At 41.6% G+C, this 18,169-nt stretch overlaps 1 protein-coding gene across 1 annotated transcript in view; it reads left to right on the forward strand.

The window, feature by feature from the left end:
• Positions 1-15,377, forward strand: part of si:ch211-26b3.4 (connector enhancer of kinase suppressor of ras 2) — a 65,907-nt gene extending 50,530 nt beyond the window's left edge. The window contains exons 15-23 of the mRNA XM_017721892.2: positions 1,767-1,815; positions 3,209-3,257; positions 3,803-3,975; positions 5,727-5,800; positions 5,924-5,995; positions 8,256-8,326; positions 9,088-9,170; positions 9,371-10,036; positions 12,444-15,377. Of these exons, the coding sequence (XP_017577381.1) occupies positions 1,767-1,815; positions 3,209-3,257; positions 3,803-3,975; positions 5,727-5,800; positions 5,924-5,995; positions 8,256-8,326; positions 9,088-9,170; positions 9,371-10,036; positions 12,444-12,665 (1,459 nt within the window). The 3' untranslated portion in view covers positions 12,666-15,377. The remainder of the gene's footprint in view (positions 1-1,766; positions 1,816-3,208; positions 3,258-3,802; positions 3,976-5,726; positions 5,801-5,923; positions 5,996-8,255; positions 8,327-9,087; positions 9,171-9,370; positions 10,037-12,443) is intronic.
• The last annotated feature ends 2,792 nt before the right edge of the window (positions 15,378-18,169 follow it).

Below are 18,169 nucleotides of genomic sequence, written 5' to 3' on the forward strand. Positions count from 1 at the left end.
ACTGCGCATGTTTGTCAGTGGGGAAATGTTTGATGCAGCAGCCTTAAAACTAATATCACTAAAAAAGTAATAAAAGTCTATTCCACCCAAAAAAGCATGTTTTAAAAGTTTTCAACAGCCGTGATTTGTGGTCGTGGTGACCTTGTAACGATTAAATGATTGTGTGAGATACAATGAGGTCATGTTTTCAGTTGATGTTTGTTAGTCTCCAGCCCTGTGTGTGTGTGTGTGAGAGTGAGCATGTGTGTGAGAGTGTGCATTCTGTCTCATAACTGTTTCCTTATTGAAACAGTGCATCTCTCACACACACATACACACACATCCTGTGCATGTTCAGTATCTGTTCATCTCTCACAGCGCTGTGGTTTGTAAGGTGTTGCTGAGGGTAGCACAAGGTAAAGGTTGTGCATTATACAACAGTGTCTCACCCCTTGGAGAGAGAGGGAGTATATAACCTGTTTAGTGCTGTGAAAAAGTCTTAAGCAACCATAAAACCTGTTTAAAACTATCTATCGGGACAGTGAGTCTGTGTCCTTACTTCAACCCCATTGAAATGCTGTGGCAGGCCTTAAATGGGCAGTTTAACCCCTTAAACGGTCAGGGGCTGCCAGCCAGCTCTGTTTTATTACACTTTCTTTATTACACAGAACCAAAGAAGAGTTCAGTCAGTTTGCATTCAAGTCTCTGTAGTTACTGAATAACAAGCTGTAGCATGTAATGACTGATCGATCAGTTGTTGCTGATAAAGAGGGCACAATCAGTAATTAGGTTTAGGGGCAATTACATTTTCACATGCGTGATGCAGGAGTTAAACAGTCCTTCAAAAACCGGTTTATTTCCTTTCCTTCACCTTCTTTTATACTAGATTTTGTATGAGGATCTAAAACCATAGTGAAGGGTTTATCAAGCACTGGGACATGGACTACAAGAGGGCCACAGAGCACCCTCTAGTGGTCCTTAGGTCAGTGCTATGGTGGAGCCAGTGGCCCTTAAGGGCACTTGATGCCATCAAAATCAGTGAAAAAATAATTGACTTGATAGTAAGAAAAACATAATATAATACCACCTAGGATACCATAGCAACAGTCTAGCAACACCTTAGCAACCACCTGGGATACCATAGCAGTAACCTAGCAACGCCTTAGCAAACACCTTGGACACCTTAGCTGTGACCTAGCAACTACCTGGGAAGCTTTATTTTAAAGATTAAATTTTGGGTTCTGTTTTGTTTTTTTTGAGTTATAAAATTCCTATAATTCTTGTGTTTTCGTGGTCAGCACTTGAGAAATAATACTGAGGAAAAAAGCTGTTCTTCCCATGGACCCTTTGTTTATTAGCTCCAAACAGGTGGGCCATGAGGTGCAAAAAGATAACGACCCCTTATTTAGTGTAAAAATAAGAAATACTTTTTCACAGCATGTATAATTATACTGTAAAATTATAATTGTTATTGTTGTGGTTGTTATTAATGCTACATTTGCTATTTTTACTACTGTTATAAAGCAGATTCAGAGGTGTTTTGACTCCTGTTATCTTCCAAATTGCTCTTTTTCATGTCCAGTTACCGTCGGTGTTGAGTGTCGCAGACAGAAAAGCTCTTACGTTTTCCTTTTAGAGGCGAGGGAGGGAGGGAAAACGATGTAGGCAGTCGTAGGTGTTTTATGTGATAGTGGAAATAACATCTGCTCACGAGAGGAACTTTACCACCATGTCATGGCTTTTCTCCCCCTCTTCCTCTCCCTCTCCCTCTTCTTCGGCCTCCTCAGGTATGCAAGCTCTGCAGGGGACAGACAAGCAGCAGCATCCATGAGGAAGGTAAAGACCCTCCTTCACTCTGCACCTCTTCTGACGGAGCGAAAGTCTGAAAAGTCTAATGTGCTTCCTTGCCCAGAATGTATTCAGTCAGGCAGGACGTGTTTAGGGTCTGTTTGCTTCTTTACTTTTACACTGCAGGGACATTTTTGCTGAAGTGAGATTTTAGCAGGCTCGGCTAGGCCTGGTTCAGGGGGATGGCTGTGGCCATGAGGGTGGGCAGTAGAGGGTGAGGTTGAGGGGGTAACGTTTTTTTCTTCCTCTTAATTTTTGAATGTTTTTGTTTCCTACACTGTTAGAAATGAAGGTACTGTGTTGTACATTTTTCGATCATCATGGTACAAACACTGTAAATGTTCCCTCAAGGGTACAGAGGGTTTTAATGTCCAGTTGTGCATCTTAACAAGTTTTGTCCACCAACTAAATCACTTTTTCTCCCATCAAATCCAACCTAAAATCCAGCCAGGTTCTGGGAACCGGACCAACCTGCCATTCAGTCGGTCGTTTTAAAGAGAGGCTTAAAAATTCACGAGAAATGTCAAGTGTAGCTTGAGATTAGACCTAAATACGCGAGTCTCACAGCCAAGGCGTGAGAACTGGCAGCCCTCGCACTGGAGCGACGAGGCTAATGTAACTAACAAGTAGGGAAGACAAGCACTCAGGTCGCCCCCTGCTGTTAGACTCACAATGAACTGTGACGCGCAGCACAGCTTGTTTAACCCTGTTTATGTGTCTGTCTATATTTTGCATGAAACTGACCAATGGACCAACACAGGAGGTCACTAAGGCCTTATGCTTCACATTGAAAACACTTCATTTTTGAGCCCAATTATCTCTTTACATGCGGTCCAGGTCTAGACCTCATTATAAACAGAGCCCAGATTGTTCTGAATGTTATATAACATGTCGGTATCATGGTGTATGCAAGTGCCTTTAAAGCCAAATTTAAGAATATAAGCAAAATGCAAGAAAATCATCAGAGGGTTTAGACTATGTGACACATCACCTCCATATTCAGTTATATTTAATACTATATCAACGATCTGATGTAACTGACTGTAAAACACAGAAATGCAGGTTTTACAGTTCAACAAAGCAGTAGCAACAACAAGCCCTGGGTTTTGTAGTTCTGCTGAATTTTGATCTTAATACTTTTACAAAACATCACTATTATACTGTATACATAGCTGCTGTGATTGTATGAGGCCTGTTTAAGCCTTTAGTGCTGAGAGAAGCAAACTTCAGTCACCAAACACGTCTGTGCTGACTGACTCAGCTGGGTAAGCAAGAAGCTGAGTAAATTTGCAGAAATGTTGCTTTTTTTGGATTGTAGTTATGAACGTAACTCCTTTCTGGACGTATTTGAACTGGATTTGTGTCTGTTTGTCCTCTTTAGTCTGTGCATTATGCCTCCTTAAGGACCAAGACCAAGAAGAAGAACAGAGGTAGGCTAATTTCTTGTTAACACTGCGCTGTTATTACGGTAATTACGGTAAAATTACAGTCAAATACTGCCATCAAGATACATTACTTATTACAGGATTATACTGTACCACATTATCCGTAAAAACAGTAAATCAGCAACTGTATGCTTTGACTCTACAGTGGCCTACAAGACAACTTTTACTATTTTACACTTACAGTAATAACCTGTAATTAAAATACTGTAAATCTCCTAATAATTTACAGTAAATAAATACTAAAATCCATCAAATAAAAATAATTTTTATTAAACAGTTTACTCCTTTTTTAGCTCTCATTTGCACAATTCTATGTGGTACACCTCAACCTCACAGTAATTTGCTGTTATTAAAGAAAACGTCTTACAATGAATAAAATAAAATAAATGAATAATAATAAATGAAATGATGAATACAGTATTTTACAGTGAATAATAGTGTTAATAATTCTGAGTCGTGGGCGTTCAGTGCCGTGCTGTGTTGTGTCCTGATCCTGAGCGCTACTGTAGAGCGTGTCTGTGTGTGTGCAGGGTCTCAGAGTAACTCGAGTCGGAGGCGTATAGCCTGTAAGGACCTGGGCCATGGAGACTGTGAAGGATGGCTATGGAAGAAGAAGGACGCCTCTGGATACTTCACTCAGAAATGGAAGAAGTACTGGTTCGTCCTCAAAGACTCCGACCTCTACTGGTACACCAATCAGAACGTAAGCAGCAGTTCCTTCTGTCTGTCTTCATGGTCAGAGGGGGTTAAAGGGACAGTTCTATGAAAATCCAGTTCATCCACTTCACCACTTAATGCAGATGTAATTGATCAGCCAAGTCAAATTTGGAGGCCAAAGTTTGCTTCTTTATTTTAGGAGAGGAGCTACAAGGCTAACATTGCTAACAAACACAAGACCTCAGTAGTCACCCAAATAGCTGAAATCATTTCTGTGTAAAATATATCCCACAAAACTTGTCTTAGCCCACTCAAACCACTTCTAGGTCTTGACTAAGATCATGCAGCTTTGTCGATGTGGTTTAGGCCACAATAATTCCTCAAGAATTTGACAGAGTATGTAGACACTATTACACACACCAGTCACTTCCCGGTCCATACAGTCTGTATGTAGGAACTAAGGTGAAAAACTGTTTGAAAGGCATTGTTTTTGTGATGTCATTAAAATTAGTGCATTCACATATTATATACACCTATTCAACCTATAGCAGTTTGCCCCACCCACTCACAATGAAGTTATAAGGAGTGTTTCAGCCCCGACTGCTTTCTGAACACTAGAGGGCAGCCAATCAGACAATCAGTAATTTAAATATGCCAGTCTTAAAAGCCCATCTTGTTTCAGTTTAAGCGATTAAGAGAAGTGGAAAGATGGTTGGTTAAAATGAATTATGACTACATGTGTCATAAAAGGAGCTCAAGGGGAAAAATACAAAGAAAGATAGAATTTGAGACATTTAGGTGAAAATGTAACTTTGATAGTCTAATAATATTGATCTTTTTTAAATGGTTATTTATAGAACATATAAAATTTACATTTGATTTTTATTCTGTACCACCAGGTCTGCACTACTGACTCTTTTCATTTGTTTTGATATTAACATATTCCTTTAGTCGCTAATCAAATAGATTAGATATTGTAACCAATAACCAAATAGGTAGTATTGGTTAACAGAAGATATTTCAGGGAAGGTGAGGTCGGCCGCAGGCTGGGTCAGGTGGCAGCAGTAATGTGGTCACTGTAGTGGTGAAGAGGGAGCTGAGCCATAAGGCAAAGCTCCCTGTTTACCGGTCAGTCTACATCCCAACCCTCACCTGTGGTCATGAGCTGTGGGTAATGACCGAAAGAACGAGATCATGAATACAAGCCTCTTCGTAGGGTGACGGGCTACACTCTATTCGATAGGGTGAGGAGCTCGGTCATCCGGGAGGAGCTCAGACTAGAGCCGCTACTCCTCCACATTGAGAGGAGCCAGCTGAGGTGGTTCGGGCATCTGATCCGAATGCCCCCTGGACGCCTCCCAGTCGGGGTGTACCAGGCACAGCCTAAGGGACAAGACCCCAGGGTCACCCTTGGACCCGCTGGAGGCATTACATCTCAAAGTTGGCCTGGGAGCGGCTTGGGGTCCCCGGGAATGAGCTGGAGGACCCTATCTGGATTAAGTGGTTAATGGTGATAATGATGATGATGATGATGATGACTTAAAACAGTTATTAGTGAAAGTGTTTAGCCAGTATTAATAGATTACTTTTTATTCATAATATTGTGTTGGAACCTGGGGTTGAAGGGGCCTTTGGTCCCAACAAAAGGACAACAGCAAAATGTGTTCAAAACATCACACAACAATAGTTTTAATTTTTTTTTGTTAATCATAACAAAATAGCGCTTAATGCTTAATTCAGTCTAAATAAGAAATGAAATGAAATTAAAATGAAACTCTTTGTTTTTCCCTCCTTCAGGACGAGAAGGCGGAAGGCTTCATCAGTCTGCCGGAGTTCAGGATTGACAGAGCGATCGAGTGCAGGAGGAAACAGTGAGTGAACTCAGGAACACAAACACAGAGGAAACATGAAACGAACAGTGAGGTGAAATTACTCGGGTCTAGTCAGTAACGACGAGTCTCGCTTCCTCTTTCTTCTCTCTTTCATTCTCAAAGCGCTTTCAAGGCCTGTCATCCCAAAATTAAAAGCTTCTTTTTCGCAACCGACCACTTGGAAGAGATGAACAGGCAAGTGTTTTGCTCTTCTCTACTCTTCTCTTCTCTTCTCTTCTCTTCTCTTCTCTTCTCTTCTCTTCTCTTCTCTTCTCTACTCTTCTCTTCTCTTCTCTTCTCTTCTCTTCTCTATTCTTCTCTCTTCTCTTCTCTTCTCTTCTCTTCTCTATTCTTCTCTCTTCCTTTCTCTTCTCTTCTCTTCTCTTCTCTATTCTTCTCTCTTCTCTATTCTTCTCTACTCTTCTCTTCTCTTCTCTATTCTTCTCTCTTCTTCTCTACTCTTCTCTACTCTTCTCTTCTCTTCTCTTCTCTACTCTTCTCTTCTCTTCTCTATTCTTCTCTTCTCTTCTCTTCTCTTCTCTATTCTTCTCTCTTCTCTATTCTTCTCTACTCTTCTCTTCTCTTCTCTACTCTTCTCTACTCTTCTCTACTCTTCTCTTCTCTTCTCTTCTCTTCTCTCTTCTTCTCTACTCTTCTCTTCTCTTCTCTTCTCTTCTCTTCTCTTCTCTTCTCTTCTCTTCTCTTCTCTCTTCTCTATTCTTCTCTCTTCTCTTCTCTTCTCTCTTCTCTATTCTTCTCTCTTCTCTTCTCTTCTCTTCTCTTCTCTTCTCTTCTCTTCTCTTCTCTTCTCTCTTCTCTATTCTTCTCTCTTCTCTTCTCTTCTCTTCTCTATTCTTCTCTCTTCTCTTCTCTTCTCTTCTCTATTCTTCTCTCTTCTCTATTCTTCTCTACTCTTCTCTTCTCTTCTCTTCTCTTCTCTATTCTTCTCTCTTCTTCTCTACTCTTCTCTACTCTTCTCTTCTCTTCTCTTCTCTTCTCTTCTCTATTCTTCTCTCTTCTCTATTCTTCTCTCTTCTCTACTCTTCTCTTCTCTATTCTTCTCTCTTCTCTATTCTTCTCTACTCTTCTCTTCTCTTCTCTTCTCTATTCTTCTCTCTTCTTCTCTACTCTTCTCTACTCTTCTCTACTCTTCTCTTCTCTACTCTTCTCTACTCTTCTCTTCTCTACTCTTCTCTTCTCTCTTCTCTATTCTTCTCTCTTCTCTATTCTTCTCTCTTCTCTTCTCTTCTCTATTCTTCTCTTCTCTATTCTTCTCTCTTTTCTTCTCTTCTCTACTCTTCTCTTCTCTTACCTTCTCTTCTCTTCTCTTCTCTTCTCTTCTCTATTCTTCTCTCTTCTCTTCTCCACTCTTCTCTTCTCTACTCTTCTCTTCTTTATTCTTCTCTTCTCTCTTCTCTTTTCTACTCTTCTCTTCTCTACTCTACTCTTCTTTTCTCTTCTCTTCTCTCTTCTGTACTCTTCTTTTCTCTTCTCTTCTCTTCTCTTCTCTACTCTTCTCTTCTCTCTTCTGTACTCTTCTTTTCTCTTCTCTTCTCTTCTCTACTCTTCTCTTCTCTCTTCTCTATTCTTCTCTCTTCTCTATTCTTCTCTCTTCTCTTCTCTTCTCTATTCTTCTCTTCTCTATTCTTCTCTCTTTTCTTCTCTTCTCTACTCTTCTCTTCTCTTACCTTCTCTTCTCTTCTCTTCTCTTCTCTTCTCTTCTCTTCTCTTCTCTATTCTTCTCTCTTCTCTTCTCCACTCTTCTCTTCTCTACTCTTCTCTTCTTTATTCTTCTCTTCTCTCTTCTCTTTTCTACTCTTCTCTTCTCTACTCTACTCTTCTTTTCTCTTCTCTTCTCTCTTCTGTACTCTTCTTTTCTCTTCTCTTCTCTTCTCTACTCTTCTCTTCTCTCTTCTCTACTCTTCTCTTCTCTTCTCTTCTCTTCTCTTCTCTTCTCTTCCCTATTCTTCTCTCTTCTCTTCTCTCTTCTCTACTCTTCTCTTCTCTTCTCTTCCCTATTCTTCTCTCTTCTCTTCTCTCTTCTCTACTCTTCTCTTCTCTTCTCTTCTCGTCTCTATTCTTCTCTCTTCTCTTCTCTACTCTTCTCTTCTTTACTCTTCTCTTCTGTACTCTTCTGTACTCTTCTCTTCTCTTCTCTTCCCTATTCTTCTCTCTTCTCTTCTCTCTTCTCTACTCTTCTCTTCTCTTCTCTTCTCGTCTCTATTCTTCTCTCTTCTCTTCTCTACTCTTCTCTTCTTTACTCTTCTCTTCTGTACTCTTCTGTACTCTTCTCTTCTCTTCTCTTCTCTTCCCTATTCTTCTCTCTTCTCTTCTCTACTCTTCTCTACTCTTCTCTTCTTTACTCTTCTCTACTCTTCTCTTCTGTACTCTTCTCTTCTCTTACTCTTCTGTTTTATTCTCATGTCTCTGCTCATGTTTGTTTTTCCTGTTTCAGGTGGATGAATCGTCTGGGCTTGGCTGCAATTGGCTACACCCCTGATGACCCGGTGCCCCGTCCAGATGAAGGTGAAAAAAAGGACACTGAGCTATTGCACTTTCTAAAAAGTCCACTCTCAGTGCGCGGTCACTCTACTGATGTTCCATTGTTATTCCACTCATATTCCACTATAATTCCATTTATATTCCACTATTTTTTCACCTTTACTCTATTGATATCGTGCTGAATTTCCATGAAATAACACACTCATCCTCTGAAATTCAATCCCTGTTTCACTCCACTGATAAACCACTGAAATTCCAAAGATATTCCATTCTTATTCCACTGATATTCAACTATTATTTTACCTTGACTCTATTAATAAATTTCATAGATCATCCTCTGAAATTCCATTCCCATTTCACTGCTATCCACAGATTCCATTACTCCACTGATGTTACAATAAAATTACATTATTATTCCAGTTATTCCACTGATATTCTGCTTATAGTTCGCTATTCGCAGTTATTCTACTGACAATACACTGATATTCTACCAGTATTTGACTAACATCCCACTAATGTTCCGCTGATATTCCATTCATATTTTCCTGATATTCCACTGTTACTTCACTGATATTCTTCTGTTCTTTTGCTGATGTTCTACTGGTATACCACCAGTATTCCACTAATATGCTGCCCCAATTCCACTAATATTTCACTGCTCTTCTGAACTAGTGCCAAATATCCATAGAACATTTTTATAATTCATAACCATAATTAAATAGAGTGATGGAGAGCAGAGGCGATGGAAGTGGATGGAAGTGTGATGTGTGGTGTAATTTTTGCAGATTATTGGAGTGAGAGTGATCAGGAGGAGATGGACGGCTCCATGACGCTCAAGCAGGAGTCAACCTACCATCGCAACCCATCCGTGAGTCCTCCTTTCTCAGTAGATGTTAGGTGTTTACAGAAGGTTTATAGTTGATCCACCGAGACGCGTGTCTGAAGTTCATTTTTACAGAGAACAGTATGTTACAGTGCCAGAAACCACATACACCACAGACGCGACTGACAGGGCTATTGGTTACCGATCACTGGTATTGATCGACAGACTATTCTGTGATTTCCCAGGCGAGCTCATCCAGCCCATTCGCTGAGCGGCACTTCTCCAGCGGCTCCACCTTCTCCCACTCGTCTGCCGAGGACTCGCATTCATCCTGTCGCTCCACCCATCGTGAGCGCCGCTCCTGGCAGGACCTAATTGAGACGCCGGTGGGCAGCTCAGGCCTTCACTACCTCCAGACTGTAGGGGGCAGCGCAGTGGGGGAGGGACGGGTCATGCCACTGTCACCTGAGAGACTCCGGCAAGCCACTCTTCCAGCCCGGCGCCGGCGGTGCCCACCCGAACGTGATGGCCCTTTTCCACTGACAGACAGCGAGGAGCCCCGCCCGCGGCACAACCATGCCCACAAACAGAGGAGCCAGAGCCTCCCACGGAACAGGGGGGTCCTGCACACACACACGGGACACGCTCACGCCCACGGGACACTTCGGCCTCGAACACGTCTCCACGAGGAGGAGGATGAAGAAGAGGAAGAGGAAGGTGTGCATGAAGCTCAGCAGATGGACCCGCTGGAGGAGCTTTACCGCTCTCTGGAGCAGGCCAGCGTCTCCGCCTTCGGTCACCAACGGCCCTCCACGCGGCAGGAGTTCAGGCGGTCTTTCGTCAAGCGCTGCAATGACCCAGCCACCAATGAGAGGCTCCACCGCATAAGAGCCCTGCGCTCCACACTGAAGGTATGCTAAACATACTAGACCCAACAAACTAGACCTTTAATTCAAAACTGGGTAAAACATGAGCTCTACGCTAATTACTGCTAGCCTCCCTCTGAGACTCTGAAAAGAGCGTTTGTTAGCATTGATACATGGCAATGAACAAATCTTGGCAGTCCCAGATTAAACACAAATATTTGAAGCTTCTAAAGGACATTGCATGTTTTAGCTTATGATGGACATACAGTATTAGCGTATATTTTCCCTTGTAGCAGTTTCACAGTGACTCAGGTGTGAGCTCTGGTGCAGACCTGCTGCTGCCGTCTTCCAGCCCTAACAACCCATTGATTAGGCTGCCACTCATATTCACAGCCGGTGATGTTTCCGAGACAGCAGAAGGCCTAGATTGACATTCTGTGTCATTGAATTGGTGCCACCAATCAAAACGAGTCACTATGCACTTATGCTGATGGTTAATATAACGCATTAGGACTTCTCTTCAGATCCTGAAGCCCTAACCCAGGAGCTGGCAACATACGTCTCTCTTACTGCCCTGTTGTTGTAGCTTTTTAAAAAAATGTAAAAATCCTTTACAGTAAATAAAATAACTAAATAAAAATAAATAAAATAACTAAATAAAAAAATAAAATAAAGCTCTGCTGATCGTTCAACACAGTTTAACAATAAATGCTCTTAAACGTTGGAGTTAATGTAGAACTTCTAATTCACCCTGATCAGCACTGACTGCTGGTCACCATAACCACACAGACAACAATCTCACCTAGCTAGTAGCTAAAGGAAAGTAAACTGCACTATTTAAGGTGGAATGGGAAAATTTGAACAAGAAGCTGATTTCAGCCTCAGCCTCATAGAAAACGAACGTTGAGAGACATTTTACTACAAAATATTCCACTTTTGGAAAAGTTTCTTGCCAGAGATGTGAGAAAAGTGGCAATAACAGAGCTAAAGCTTAAAGCAGAGCAAGGTAAGTTTGTGTTTTCTTTTCTGTTATACTTTTTTAGCCTATACTAGTACATCAGCACATACTGAGGCATATTTACAGCCAAAATGGACATTCTGGCTCCCAAGGTGGTTTGATTTTTGTTGAAAGGACCAAATGGCCCTTCTTAACATTTGGGTCTCTGCCCCTGCCTACCAGTAGGAGAGGTCACTCAGGTATATCTACCAAGATACCACAGAGAAACCAATTTCTGGCTGGCTAATTCTCCACTTTGGTGGTTCAAAAATGTCACACTTGTGTTTTCATCCAAAACTTAACAATGAAACAAGAGTACAGCTGTAAAACTGGCAGAGTTTGAACATAAACGTGAATCTATTGAATAAAAAAATAACCACAGACATGCTTTTATTATTTCCCAGAAATCATTAGGACTTCTCTGAAGGCATAGGAGGCTCTGGGGGTTCCCCTTCTACTTGTATTGTGCATAGCACTGCAAAAAATTTGCATGCCCAAGTCATCACAGCCTTGCCTTGCTTATGGATTTGCTTATGTGGTTTCTTATAGTGTATGACACTTTTGTTGTCTATGAGCTTCAACAATCCATCCCAAGGCCTGAATTTTGTCAGTGCTTTTATTCATCTCTACATTGAAAGGGAGGAAACGTGTAAATAAGATCTCTCTAAAATTCGAAATGTCAAATGTACAGTTGTATACTGACGCTTGGGTCTCTGATTAAATGACAGTTTGATGATTTTGAAAATAAGGACACATCTTCCATTTTAGTGAACAGTTACTGTTTAAAATTCCTGTTTACAGCCACTGTGTGGTTTCTATACTGATTGTAACAAATTGGAAAAAGACAACACAAAAAGTGGCTGTTTAAAACGTTACAGTGCATTTTATAGTTTCTTCTTTTTAAAAATGTAACATTCAGCAAATAAATAGACAACTTACAGAAATTAGCAGGGAAAAATGGCATGTTTAGGTGCGTTTCCTGTAGCTGTACCTGACATTCATTTAAATACAGACTCGGCTCAGTCTCAGCACTGCTTTTGACCATACCATTGACCATAACATTCTCATAGATAGACTTGAGAGCTGGGTTGGCTCTCAGGAACTGTCCTACACTGACCTGTGGTGTCCCACCAGGTTCGATTCATGGGCCACTGTTATTCAATTTATATTTGCCTCTTGGCCAAATACTATGGAATATTTTACCAGATGATACTCAGATCTACTCGGCCCTGTCCCCAAACAACCATGGTCCCCTTGACTCATTCTGTAAGTGCCTCAAGGTCATCACTAACTGGATGGGACAAAACCTTAAGCAGTTAAATAAAAGATAAAACAGAAATTATTCTATTTGGCAAGAAGAGGCACAAAGATCCAGCTACAAAAGAATGGTATTTGTGGGCAGAGTGTGATTTCACTGATGTGTAAAGGTGATCCAGACCTTTATCTTTCTTCAAGGCTAAGGAAGGAGACCTTTCAGCCATCGGTCAGGTGCTGGACGACCCTTGCCTGACCTCGCGGAAGTTTCGAGAGTGGAAGCAGAGGAACCACGAGCTCTTCCTGGATATCTGCGAGTTTAGCTCCGTCCCTCTGGAGCCGCCCACCGAACCCAACGACCTCTCACCTCTCTCTCCAACACTGTTGATGCACACACACTCGTTTATAGAGACCCACGTGTGAAACGCACACACACACACACTCTGCTTTACACAGAGACATATCTGAACCATGCATAGACACAGCACTGCGCAAAAGTCAGAGACCCACTTATTTATCCGGTCAAAACAGCCATTAAGTTTGTCTTTGTAACAGAGTTGCGCAAAAGCCTTGAGAGGGACGAGTTTGATATTCAATCTATTAGTATGGAATTTGTCTGCTATACTTTTATGCGCCTACTGACAGTTAAACTGACTCACCCATCTAACCTTAAAACCAACCAGTTCCAGCTGTGTCCTCCCAACAAAAGCTGCCCCCCCAAAGATCTCACTGACAGTGTGTCCTCCTTCAAAGAGAAATTAAAGGTGCTTTTCCACTGCTTGGTACCGGCTTGACTCAACTCGACTCGACAAAAAACGCTTTGGTACCAACTCTGTCGAGGTTCCAAGCTGATACCAAAGGTGGCGTAAAACGCTACTGACTACTGATTGGTCTGAGAGAATTGCTAAATAAAATGGCCTCTTGTTTCTCCTTTTTTGAGCAACCAGAATCATCTCGCTGTCTGAACGCTGGTATAGTTTTTCCCAAACTCTCCTTTTTGTTCAGCAGTCTTTTGTCTTGCTGCCATCAGTTTTGTTTGGCATCGCTACGAGAACCTGCTACACTGAGGAGGTTCTATATCTGGAGCGGAAAATGAGTAGTAGTAGCTGGTACCAAAAGTGAGTCGAGTTGAGTCGAGCCAAGTCGAGTCCGTACCATGCAGGGGAAAAGCAGCTCAACATTCGCACGACTACTCAGACTCACCTGCTGCACATATTTATCTCTCGTATGATTAACAGGAGTTTAGATATTCAATAATCCACTTGCAAAAAGGAGTCTCCAAAACTGGAATTCAAAAAATTATTCAAAGCTACAGAGAAAATGGGACTCCTAGCAACCACCTGGAAGACCTGGTAGACACCAAAGCTGCCACCATCAGATAAACAGCATTTAAGGTTTTATGAACTGATGAGTATTGATCTGTTATTGGTTTTGGTCGGATCTCCAGAAGCAGAAGGTTCAACCAACTTCTAAGGCTGAACTTTGGAGGTGTGCCTGCAGATTTCTGTGAGAAACTGTAATTAAAGTTACAGAGTGGACACACGAAATACTGAAGAAAACTATGTAATATTTATTCATCAAGGCTTCTGTGTTTTTTTTCTGTCTTACTTTGTGCTTAATGGCCGTTTTGGCTGGACTTTAAATGATTGACTTTTGCGCAGCGCTTATTAAACTAAAGGACAGAAATACGTTGGGCTTTTTGGAGGAAATCACACACATGAACTAAACACTGTGGAATCAAATGCCCCAGGTTATCTGATCCTTACTGCCCATCCTTGACCATAACTGACCACTATGTGAGCCAGAGCACTGTAAAATAACTTTTAAGGCGTTTCGCAAAGACTCTAAAACTTGCGCCACGTCCCCGTCTGCGTCTACCTTCGCTGGCTTCGTGCAGGTGAACGTCGCACCCGTCCAAACTTCAGGCCACCTGATGTGACCACTTCATCTGTTTTTAACCGACCACAGCTGTGTCGACACCATGCAAAAGAGATGCATCGTTTTTTCTTTCTTCCTGGAAGCGTTTCTTTTCCCTTCCTGTGTGGATTGTTCCAGTTTTTCTTCTTGCATTTGTTTGTTTATTTGTTTATCTCCTTCCCTCAGAATGCTGCAGGAAGAGCGCTCATGTAGCCATGGGCAACGGGCTTCACTCTGTTACCAAGCAACACCGCCCTACTGTGTTAACTCTGGACGACTGTCAGAGCATGCAAGACTGTGCGTGAATGTGAGCGAGAGTGAGAGCGCGAGAGCGCGCGCGCGAGAGAGAGAGAGCGAGAGAGCGAGCGAGCGAGAGAGAGAGATGCTGGGAGAAGACTGATGTATTTCCTGTGCATTTTCGATGTAGGAATGGCCGGACGTGGCGGCAGCCAGTGGTGCGTCTGTGATCCGAATGACACTCGGGTTCTTTAGAGTATTTAGAACGTAGCTAAACTCCTGCATGGTTTAACGATATATTCAAATATTGCCAAAATGGGCTGATGACGTATGTATATAAGACGATATTCTTTGCCGAGCTGCATCCTCTGTTCGAAAACTGTGAACTTCAATTGTGAATGCAATCTTCTGGTACTGCAAAGACAGAAGCTTTCTACTTCAATATTTTCTTTTTCTAAAAAAAGAAAAGAAACAAAAAAAGAAAAGAAGAAAAAAAGGACGACAAAACGTACAAAAAAAGCTTTGCTTATCTGGTATTCTGACTGTTTTCTGCTCGGGGTCGGCCGTGCGGCTGGCTATTACCTCTTAAGCTATGGGTTATATTCAGGTTGGAGAATTTTCCTTTTCCTTCTTTCTCGTCGTATGCACTTCCCGCGAGAGTTCTGGAATTCTGAAATTTTCCGGGAAATTCTTGACTTGCGTCCAAATCTGAGGTCTTGTGTGTTTGTGAGCTTTACTGCAACCTGACAGGTTCGTGTTTAACCCTTAGAAGTCTGGACATTGCTGGACTATTTAAATGAATGCGATTGGATTATAACATACAAATGTGTGCATAAGTTTAGGCACCCCAGCCAAACTGTGTTAGTTGATTTTCTAAGTGAAAACGTTCCTTTCTTAAACTTAAAAATGATGGTTATCAGGGGTTCTTTAGTACAGAAAAAGGTTCTACGTAGAACCATGGACACACACAAGAATCCTTTGCATGCATAAAGGGTTTTTTGCAGTGTGAAAGGTTTCTGTAGATTGATGGAGAACATGCTGTAGATGATATATATATATATATATATATATATATATGTAGCACCAAAAAGAGTTCTTCTATTATTACATGCTTGACATTGGCTAACAATAGAAGAACGCTTTTTGGTAGAACCATTTTCTTTACTAAAGAACCATTAAAGAACCATCATTTTTAGGAATGTATAGTCCGTAATGATAAAAAGAAGGAAGCGCTGACCTGCGCTGATGATTAGTTGCTGATTTATGCCATAACAGTTATTAATAGTCATTTCTTTATCATCATTAGTTTTTTATGATAGAGATTATGTAATAAAAGTAACTGCACCCATTCTTACTCTTCCAATGACCAATTAACAGAGCTGGTCTATGAGGAGTCTGGCCACTTCCTATTTCCCCCATTATACCCAAAGCATGACTGCTAAACAGCAGAGGGCGCCCCTGAGCGAGTCCTCAATGAATGGGAGTAAATGAGGCTAAACTGCTACAAATGAAAAGGTGAAATAATTTCTAATCACTCGCCCAGAACTTTCCTTTAAGAATTTAATTCACTAAAAAAAGCAAAGAAAACACCTGCAAGTTTCCTTTTTTCTACAGTAAACGGGTTTTGGGCAGCAGGAGGCGGACATTACTGCTACTGAGTGCTGTTTGTTTAGCGAGCGGAGCAGCTCATTGGCTGTTCGCGCTCACTGACATCATGACTCGAGTTTAAAAGCTCTTAAAAATATGACGGCGCTGTTAAAGTGTTTCATGCTGTTCAGGAAATGAATGAAAGCTTTTACATTAAAACATTGAAGCATTTATAAACTATGATTTTACTCAGATGCTCCATCTGAACCCCATTCATTCTGGACACGCTCGGGAGCGCCCCCTAGTGCCCGAGAAACCCAGAAAACATCACAGAGAGGTCCTTCTGCCGGTGATCTCTGCGACTTCTAAGGGTGAATGCGTGGAACGGATTTGTGGGTCTGAGGAGAGAAACTGCAGCATGACGTTCCGTTTGACGGCGTGTTTTACGGACAGCGTTCTCGTGTTCCGTTATATTCTATTCACATTACTTACGTTACTTTAGATCGTGAATAGGACTGTCGTGGGATGTATTTTAATTGAGTAGAATGTAATTATTTTTTAATAGTCTGTAAATTGTACAGCTTATGGGAAAGAATCACCGACACCATTTCTGTCTTTTGTGTTCCTGATGATGCACTGGTGTAAAACGTCCCCCCATTCAGTCCACCGGTGTGTGTGTGTGTGTGTGTGTGTGTGTGTGAGTGTGTGGGCTTCACTGTGCTCTCGGGCGCGTATCTGCTGCCCTGTTCCTCAGCCCTGCTGAGTGAAGTGCAGGTTGAAACTTTTAAAAACAGAATTTATTGCTTTTTTTTTTCTTCTCACATTCACTTCACACTTCCTGCCCCTCCCTGCTCTCCAGAGGCATCATCTCACTCCACTGCAGGCTCCTTTTCCTATATATACATATATAAATATATATATATATATATATATATATGATGAAGATTGTAAAATGTAAAAAAAATAAATGAAGTTCTCTGCACTCATGAGGCCGCGTTGTGATTTGAACAAACAAGTACATTTCTTCTGATATTAGTGCAGATATCAGTGATAGTGACATATGACGTCTGTTTATTTCAATGACGATGTATTTTAATGTCATAAAGGCATTTCAATGTATTTCAATGACATACAAAAAAAGGCTGTTCAAGGGTTCTTTAGTAAAGAGAACGGGTCTATAGAGAACCATGAACACTCAAAAGAACCCTCTGCATGACTAAAGGGTTCTTAAAAAGGTTCTCCTTGTGAAGATGTTCTTCAGATTGATGGAAAACGTGCATAAATGTGCTATAGGCTCTTTATAGAACCATTATATTTAATTTAATTAAAGCCAAAAAAAGATTGCTGTTTTGTTTTGCTGCACACTTTAAAAAATGAATTGTTCTTCAAGGGTTTTTTAGTAAACAAATGGTTCTGCTTAGCAGTAACACTTGAAGAACCATTTGCATGATTATAGGGTTGTTGCACCATGAAAGGTTCTTCAGATTGATGGAGAATGTGCTGTAGATTGTTCTATATAGCACCCAAAAGGGTTCTTCTACTGTCACAAGCTTGACACTGCAACAGTAGAAGAACCCTTTTGGGCGCTACATAGAAACATTAAAGAAAAAAACACAACATCTGTAGCACAAAGAATTTTTGGGTGGTGGGTCATTCTCAGCACTGCAGTAACACTGACGTGGTGGTGTGTTAGTGTGTGTTGTGCTGGTCTGAGTGGATCAGACACAGCAGTGCTGCTGGAGTTTTTAAACACTGTGTCCACTCACTGTCCACTCCATTAGACACTCCTACCTTGTTGGTCCACCTTGTAGATGTAAAGTCAGAGACGACAGCTCATCTGCTGCTGCACAGTTTGTGCTGGTCATCCTCCAGTCCTTCATCAGTGGTCACAGGACACTGCCCACAGGACGCTGCCCACAGGACGCTGTTGGCTGGATATTTTTGGTTGGTGGACTATTCTCAGTCCAGCAGCGACACTGAGGTGTTTAAAGACTCCAGCAGCACTGCTGTGTCTGATCCACTCAGACCAGCACAACACACACTAACGCACCACCACCACCACGTCAGTGTTACTGCAGTGCTGAGAATGACCCACCACCCAAATAGTACCTGCTCTGTGAGGGTCCATGGGGGTCCTGACCACTGAAGAACAGGGTAACAGAGTATCAGAGAAACAGATGGACTAC

The sequence above is a fragment of the Pygocentrus nattereri genome, chromosome 23 (genome assembly GCF_015220715.1).
Source record: "Pygocentrus nattereri isolate fPygNat1 chromosome 23, fPygNat1.pri, whole genome shotgun sequence".
NCBI classification, from domain to species: Eukaryota; Metazoa; Chordata; class Actinopteri; order Characiformes; family Serrasalmidae; genus Pygocentrus; species Pygocentrus nattereri.